The 9,620-nt window shown below is 37.8% G+C and overlaps 1 protein-coding gene across 1 annotated transcript in view; it reads right to left on the reverse strand.

The window, feature by feature from the left end:
* Positions 1-6,436: 6,436 nt before the first annotated feature.
* The window catches only part of LOC106879579 (uncharacterized), a 22,812-nt gene continuing 19,628 nt past the window's right edge, over positions 6,437-9,620 (reverse strand). The window contains exon 2 of the mRNA XM_089351921.1: positions 6,437-7,937. Within this exon, the coding sequence (XP_089208047.1) occupies positions 6,501-7,937 (1,437 nt within the window). The 3' untranslated portion in view covers positions 6,437-6,500. The remainder of the gene's footprint in view (positions 7,938-9,620) is intronic.

A 9,620-nucleotide genomic window follows, 5' to 3' on the forward strand; every position in this document is an offset into this window, starting at 1 on the left:
TTTACATGTTACCATTACTTGAAAAATGTAAAAAAAACTTGTAGATATTTTTACATATGTACGAGGTACATACGCATAACACCCATATATATGTGCTTGTATGTGAGGGGTGCGCATATGGGTGTGTGTTTAACGACAGTTTGACTCGGTTCCGTGTAACTTAAGGCTTCGTAGGCTTGTAGAACGTACCTAGCTCATTCAGGCATTCGACGATCAAGTTGCATGGAACTGAGTGAAACTCAAATATATATATATATATAAAAAAATATATACATATATATATATACATACATATAAGAGGGGGTGTTGAAATGTAAAAGAAAATACAGGAATATCAATTAATTAGGATTTTATTCAGCATATTCCCATCTCACATACCTACTGCAGCGGTCTTTCAATTTTTCGCGATATCCTTAAAGCCGGGAACTTTTCCGCACCCACTCGTTTGTGAGTGCGTGTGTGCATATATATATATATATATATATATATATATATATATATATGTATATACCGGAGTGAGCACATAAATGTGCAACAAGGTGGGAAAAAGAGTACTCAAATACCAGAGGTAGAGTAATATGTTTTATTTAAAAGCAGCAGAAATATATAACAAAAAACTGTTACTCGGAGTTTCACGTTCCCGTTCATCGGACAGTTTTGTTTTGCTAATAAAGCTGTCCGATGAACGGGAACGTGAAACTCTGAGTAACAGTTTTTTGTTATTTTTTTGTTATATATATATATATATATTGTGTTATATTTCTGCTGCTTTTAAATGAAGTATATATACATATATATACGATGAGCTATTTTAGTTTCCGTCTACTAAATCCACTCATCACAAGACTTTGTTCGGCCAGAGGCTATAGTAGAAGACACTTGCACAAGGTGCCACACAGTGAAACTGAGCTCGGAACCATGTGGTTGGGAACCAAGTTTCTTACCACACAGCCACGCCGGCGTTGCGTATACAACAAATCCAGTGTCATCACTATGACGTGAATATGATGATTTCGCGAGTTGTATTACGTGTCTATGTGATCATGAGGAACGGACACCTTTTTGGTCATCTAGCTTTGAGATAGTGGCAGCTGCAGGGATAGGGCCTGCACTTTTCCGCTAAATGGATTGGAGAAACGTCAGATGAAATGCCTTCCTCGATGAGGATACAACCAGCCATCCAGTTCAGGAACTGAACGCACGATCTTATGATCCTGGAGCCTGCTTCGGGATTCACACATAAAGTGTCCTGTGCATGTGCATGTGTGCGTGCGCGCGCATGTGAGTGCGTGTGTGTACATATCTACATGCATACATACATGTATACTTATATACACACGTTCATACATATTTGTACATATACGTACATACATACATAATATTAGCGGAAAATGCCATCCATGACATGAAATCCAAGCATGCTAGTGTATATATATATATATATATATATATATATATACATATATACAATTTTTTTCTCCGTGTTTTTCTCCTTGTCTCCGTATTCTTTCTGTTGAAGAGCGTAGCTCGAAACGTCAAAGACTTTCCGTATTCCCGAGCGTCATACTAATATATACTTTTGTTATTTACACCACCTGTCCTCGTCTGTTGTTATTATTTGTATATTCTCCCATATATATATATATATATATATATATATATATATATATATCTACATATATATATGTGTGTGTATGTATGTATGTATATAAAAGCATACATGCGTACAAGTAGGTGACTGCGTGTGTTTGTAAATATGAAACATCAGTGTTTTGCGTGAGTATCCAAAAAGTCCTTTTTTTATGGTTTCCGAACCTAGTTAAAATAGATATTTATCCTCTGTTTTTCCAGCCAGCTAATAATATCAATGGCGACATTGATTATTTTGATCCAGACACGCGTGTTTATTTAGTGGCGAGGAGGCTGTTGTTACACTGTTGTAGATAATGTATGTAGAGAGATACGTGGTAACCTATCTCGAAATTCAAATTACAGTTCTTCTATGAAAAGAAAAAAAAAAAGAAATATACTGACAAACATATATGTGCATGTTTGTGTGTATGAATTGGTTATGTGCGTATGTAGATATATATTTGTTACTACAAACATGTAATATATATATATATATATATATATATACATATATATATATATATATATATATATATATATATATATATATATATATATATATGTATATATATATATATATATATATATATATATATATATATATACATATATATATATATATACACGTGTGTGGTGTGTATTTGGTGTTATTTTAGCAAGTCATATGTCGTTGGAGAATAACCATTTAACTGCATATAATAGTCCATATGTCCATGTGTTTAAATATGTTTCTCACTTTCACCACACACACACACACACACACACACACACACACACACACACACACACACACACACACAACACGAGCACATACACACACACGCACAAGCACGCACATACGCACACACGTATATATATATGTATGTATATAGATACACTTATATATATATATATATATATACGTGCACGCGCACACACACACACACACGCACGCACGCACACACACACACACACACACACACACATATAGATACGCGGTCTGAGGAATAAGTATCCAGACTGTTGCCATAGTAACGAAACTAAAAGACCCAGAGTAAAGCCACTTGACACAGATTGACCTTGAACTCTGTAGTGCATGCACACTAAGTTTTAACCTCCTAGCTCACTTCTGCTGTTTACAGCAGTACTTGGAAGGAATGTGTGTAGCGTTTGATCGTCGCATTGAACATGATGGAGAAAGTTGAGCAGAGAATCTGCATACAATTTGGCCAAGAGCTTGGCGATACTTGCTCAGAGGCGTACACAGTTTTCGAAAAGTCTTTATCGTTCTCAACACAATCAAGATCTTGTACAGCGAGTGTCATTTTGGTCAGCTGAAAGCAGTTTTAGCAGAAAAATTGGCAGACACGCGTCTCATACGCAAATCTTCTGTGATAATGGACTGAATTGGACCGTAAATAATCTGCACAGCCTCTGATAACTCACAGAAGGTGATTCGACGATTTCCCCTCACAGCTGTTTTACTCAGTTTTACTCAGTTCTGCTGGTTGCGGGTCTCCCAGAATGCTCGTCAATATCGGTATTTTTTCGGCCATCTTGAAAGTATCTGAAGCACTCGTACACTTGTGTGTGGCTCCATACACTTTTTGCAACTTTGCGTAGGGTCTCTGAGCAGGTATCACCATGACAACTTTCTCTGTCATAGTCAATGCGTCGAATACACGCTACATACCTTCCTTCCAATCACTGCTGTAAACAGCAGAAGTAAGCTGGAACTTTAAAACTCAGTGCACACGAACAGCAGAGTTCAAAGTCAATCTGTACCAAGCGGCTTCTCTCTGGATGCTTTAGCTTCGCTACTATGTCAACAGTCCGGATACTTCTTGATCACACCTCGTACATGTATGTATGCATATATGTATATATATATATACATATATAAACACATACATACATATGTTCATAAATACACACACACACACACACACACACACACACACACACACACACACACACACACATATATATATATATATAATTCATGGCGTGAACACATGGCAACGAGAATTCAGGTTTCTATTCATTCTCGATACGTTTTAGCAGATTCGAACGTGAAATTCTTATCGTTGCTGCTTTCGTCATCGGAGAAAACCTCCTGTGTTTGGAAGGTGTGTGTTAATAGTACATACTGTCCGTTGTTTTAAGGAGGATCTGAAGCACTGCGCTATTTCGACCTCATTGTATATCTGCTCAATCAAAGCTACCCCGCCGAACCGATGAATTCAACAACTGTACAGGCTCTTTTTCACAGAAATCAGCAAACTATTTATTTACTGATGCGTCCTGATGTCTGCCAAGCTGAATATAATCCATAAGGTATGTACAGATCAGCGGGAATCCAAGCAATAACGTATCTATTTAATCTCCGTACGTTCTGGCAGATTCGAACATCAATATCTGATCGTCGTTGTTTTTCGTCATAGAACAACTCCCTATAGACGAGTGGCTCTCAGCTGGGGTGCATCAGACCCCTGAGGGTCTATATAATATTTTGTTGCTAAAATTTATATGCAATACACTAATTATATTTCTACAGTACACAAAATGTTTTTAATTTTTCATACAATTCCTAATATTGATTTCAAATTTTACCACAAAACCATCAATTTCAGGGGAGTGGTAAGTCGATTACATTGACCCCCAATGCTTAGCTGCTACTTATCTTATCGACCCCAAAATGATGAAAAGACAGAATTTGAACTCAGAACGTAAAAAAAAAATGGACGAAATGCCGCGGAGCACTTTGCCCGGCGTGCTAACATTTCTAATAGCTCGCTGCCTTATATACAATACCTAATTTTTAATAATAAAAATACATAAGACTTTTTTATATCCAGCAAATGATTATGGAGGTCAAGTAGAGTAAAATAATAATCAAAGGTGGGTACATGAATAAAAAGTTGTTGAGACCTACTGCTTTAGACAATATGAGCTCACGTTGTTTACCTTCGTTAGTTTAGTGCCCTATCCACGAAGATTTATCACTTTTCTGACTACCAATTCTGAATCATGATATATGAACAATCCACTGTCAGTTCTTAGAATCAAGACGGTTGGTACAAACACCAACGTCGAATGTAGGGCAGGTGATGGATGGTTTAGCCAGCTTTACTTTGAATTTTATATCTTTAAGTGGTGTTTCTGTTTTACCCAAGAGGTTCTTCCAAAGTTAACGCAATAACAGGCTGCTTCGAAATCCAAGGTTTTTCTAAATTCATAGGATTCTTACGTCAAATGGATACAACTGGGAATCGACGGTGAATTATCACAGAAAGATTGTTTCTGAACACAAAAAAGATTTCGCTTTCCTTTATTTATTATTTTTTTTTTACTATCCTTGTTTCCTTGAAGACCATGCCATTCACTTATACCATATTTTGAGGCAATAACATCTGTTAAGTCCCTCCGGACTTTTCCTTTTTTCGTAACTCTAAAATCGTTGTATGTTTTCCAGATTCCTTCGATAATGGTATGACCATTATGGAGAATCACTGAAAAAAGAAATAACAAATGATATGTACATGGCCGATAGCAGAATTTTGCTAACCTTGCTACATTGAAAATAATCTATCTTGACAATTTTAAGTGCAATAAATTTAAACAAACTTGGCGAAACACCGAGAGTACAGCTGCGTTTCTTCGATTTTGTTTTGCCATTGATCACCGAGAAGGCAGAATAACTGCTTGCAATGAGAGAACTTAGTATTTCCATTTAATTCTTTATAATTTTCAAACGAACAACCTAAATACACTCCTTAATAGAAAATGAGGATTTGTCGATACAAAACATCAGTAGTTATTTCAGTTAGAAAACACAAGTACTGGGGGAAAGAGATACTGTTTCAAGTGCTAGGTGATTATCTTACATGACACTGCTTTCGCTTACATTGTTGGTAAAAGTTAGAAATACAGATCTCTGTCGTTTTAAATTGTGCATTAAATTCCCGAGCTAATTATCGTTTTTTTTTTTAATGGCTTTGTAGAGAGAAAGAGTAATGCCTTTTATAGATTCTTATAGTAATGCCTTTTATAGAGTTGGAAGAAAGGAAGAAGGTTGTCCTGAAATCAGTGACTAGTGTGAAAGCTTAAAAGCACCAAAGAGCCACTGGTTGATGGTGTTAACTGGGTGATTGATTAACAATAGTTTAAATCTACCACCTGAGAGCAGAGTCCTGTCGACGGGCATTCATAGATTCCGTCTACCAGATTTCTCTCCCAAAGCTTCAATCAACATAAAGCTATTTGCCTAAATTGTTTGCAGTAAGATAGAACCATAATAGACGTAGCTACGGAGGAAGCTTTTAACTACACAGCCATGCGTGAAACCTGTGAAAGATATAGCTTAATCAGCTTATCCAATAAAAGAGTATTAGCTGGTACATTGGTCCGGAATTCGAAGAGCCAAGTGGGTGCCTTCACTAAATTAAAAGATAAAAAGAATTACCAGCTTTCTTGAATTTTGAGAGTACATACTACAACTACTGGGGATCGAAAAGAATTCTTTTCCTCCATACCAAATTTTTCCCGGAGGTTGTCAATCACAGAGAAAAGACTATCATAGAAAATAAGTTGAATACTTTACACGGTTTCAATTACCACCTGAAATTTCACTTCTATAAATAATACACTACAAGAAAAGTTTTAATGACTTGACTTCTCTTTGCACCTTCCGTACACGTTTTAGGCTTGATTTTTATAGCAGAAGACAAGGCATCTGTGGGTGAGAGGTAGATCGACGCTTAATTATAACTCTGCAAACAAAACTCATTATTTTGAAGGGGTTTCTTAGTGTTCACGACGTTGCTTGGCTTAATATTTTTATTTTTGTTTTTATAATTTTTGTACATAAAAATAAGGAATGATGTTATTTATAAGATAAATAAGTAATCTTCCATATATATCTGTCTGTAAATGAACAACCGCAAGTGATAGAGACCGAAATGCACTGCATTCAACAGCGGAATAACAACGAACACAAGCAAGACAATTTGAGCTGCGGTCAAGCCGGGATTGTTCCAATTTAGAATGCTGGGATAGATGACGTTTGCTTCAGTATCATAAGACCAATAAGCTAAACTAAATACAATATAAGAAATGGCATAAATTATCGGATAAATTACATGCAAAAGGCGGACTGGGTAAGCACATATGAAGACTTCGGAGAATATCAATAAAGAATTGATGCAATTAACACCGATATCGGCAAATGACACTGTGCGGCGTTCTGGTTGCTGTCTAAGCTGCGGTAGAAGTTCGATGAGATAGATTGAACCCACCGATATGGCCGAAACAAACAAGGTTTCGTACAGTAACCAACAAAGCTGAAAATAGCAGCGGGTCGAAGAGCGTTTGAATGTAAAATCCGGATCTGAAAATGAAACGGATTCTTCGTTTCGTTCTCCAAGCGTGAAGCTGGTGTTTGTCAGTTTCTGATACCAGTCATTATTGTTCTGAGGAGTTCTTTCTGAAGAAGCACTGGTGTTGCTATTGAAATTTCGGGTCACCATCGATGAGGCTGTTCTGCTGGTATAGTCACTCTTGTCGAACGGCGGCAGCGGTGGCGGTGGCGGTGACGATAAAAGCGAAGGTGTTGATGATGGCGGTGGACTTGGCGGTGGGGATAGAAGAGGTGACGGTGGCGGAGGGGGAGTAGAGGATGGTGGGTGTGGGGTAGGTAGTGCTGGGAGAGGAAACTGTTGCTGTTGCGGAGGTTCTTGTTGATAATTGTAATGATACTGAGTATGATCGATGTGAGGTTGTTGCTCGTAGAGATAATGCCCACGATGGAGATGAGGCGGAGGAGGAGGTGGGGGAGGGGGCGGGGGCGGAGGAGGACGCTGATGTAGATGATGCTGATGACGGGGATGCTGGTGCTGACGGTGAAGTTTCTGCTGTTGTAGCTTCATCGCTATTTCCTGAGGTTTTCTCTTATGTTTGCTCATCTCAGTATCCCTGTTTCGTCTTGGCGTTGCTGTCGTGGCTAAAATGAAGGCCGAGCTTGTTGTATGCAGATTCGGGCTTGAAGCTGCCATTAACGTCGACAAAGACGTGAATTTAGAAGATGGTGACCAAGAAGCGCTCAATTTACGAATCTGGCGCCGCCAATAGAAGTAAGCTGTGACAATAGCAGCCATGAACAGGTAGAAGACGAGGGTAATGTATGTCCAAGTGGTGATGTATGCAAAGACGTTGTGCTGCAGTGCAGACTCTTCTGACGTCATTATCAAATAATCTATCAAACTTGTCATTGAAAATAAACATAGACCCATCCTGTAGAGCACGAACACATAACCAGGCCATCGCCACTGAAACGATAACAATAAAAGCGTTAGTTAAAACACAATTTGATAGAAAGAGGAAACGATAGATAGATAGATACATGCATACATACATACATACACACACACATACATACATACATACATACATACATACATACATACATACTAAAACTGAAAAAAAAGAATATTGAAAGAGTAAGTGGTTAAAAGAATGCTGGAGAGGAAGGAAAAAAGAAAGAAAGAAAGTAAAAGATAAAAGAAAGAATAAATGAATGAAAGGAGAAAAAACTTAGAGACATAGAGAAAGAATACAATAAAAGGAAAAGGAAATTCTCATAAAAATACATATCTAAAGAACAAGTGAAGATTTGAACAAAATGATAGACTGATAGATAGATAGATAGACAGACAGACAGACAGACAGACAGACAGACAGACAGACAGACAGACAGACAGACAGATAGATAGATAGATAGATAGATAGACAGACAGATAGATAGATAGATAGATAGATAGATAGACAGACAGACAGACAGACAGACAGATAGATAGATAGATAGACAGACAGACAGACAGACAGACAGACAGACAGATAGATAGATAGATAGATAGATAGACAGACAGACAGACAGACAGACAGATAGATAGATAGATAGATAGATAGATAGATAGATAGATAACGAGAGAGGGAGAGAAAGATATTACTACCCGCAATCGCAAGCGATGCTATCACTAATTGCTTAGGTGCTGATGTAGTCACGGGTAGACGTTGACATCTCACCTTTCACATCCTTGAGCTTGTAGAACAGCCAGGTTGTGACAGCTGGGAGAAGAAAGGTCCGCACCAAAACTCAGTTGGTATCCGTCTCAGCAGAGTGGAATAAGGAGAGCAACTTAAAATGAAGTGCCTTTCAGAAGGACACAACGCACAGTCACTGTCCAGGGATAGAACCCACGACTTCATGATCGTTAGCCTCGTACCCCATCCATCCGTTCACGTATCTTCACTAAGAGAGAGATGGGGGAAAGAAAGAGGGATACTGAGTAAATAGGTGGAAGAGTTTAACAAAGTAATACAGTAATCTCTTGACATATCGCAGTTCACCTATCGCGGCTTATTGTTTAAGTTTACGTCGATTCCTCCGTGGTGTTGTTTTGCATTTATAAAATAAATATATACAAATTATAAAAATGATAAAAAATTTTTTAAATAATATACTTCGCGGATTTTCACCTATCGCGCGGGGTTTTAGAACGTAACATCCGCGATCGTCGAGGGATTACTGTAAATATAATTCTTTCTAATTTTGGCACAAGGCCAATAATTGTAAGGAAGCAGGATAGCCGATTACATCGACTTCAGTGCTCAACTAACCGACTACATCGACTCCACTGTTTGATTGTTACTTCATTTTATCGACGTCGAAAAGTTTAGGTTGACCTCGGCGTGATTTGCACTTTCTAATTTTTGGCACAAGGTCAAGAATTTTGTGAGGGTAAAGCAAGTACTTTACTGGTACTTTATTTTATCGATCCCGAAAATATTAAAGGTAAAGGTATCGATCCTGAAAGGATTAAAGGTAAAATCGACCTCGGCAGAATTTGAACTCACAACATAAAGAACCAGAAGAAATGTAGCTAAGCATTCTGTCTGACGGGCTAACGATTCTGCCAACTCAACTCCTTGCGCTCGAATAATAAAGTTTT

This window comes from Octopus bimaculoides, chromosome 5, assembly GCF_046866305.1.
Source record: "Octopus bimaculoides isolate indiv1 chromosome 5, ASM4686630v1, whole genome shotgun sequence".
In the NCBI taxonomy this organism is placed as follows: Eukaryota; Metazoa; Mollusca; class Cephalopoda; order Octopoda; family Octopodidae; genus Octopus; species Octopus bimaculoides.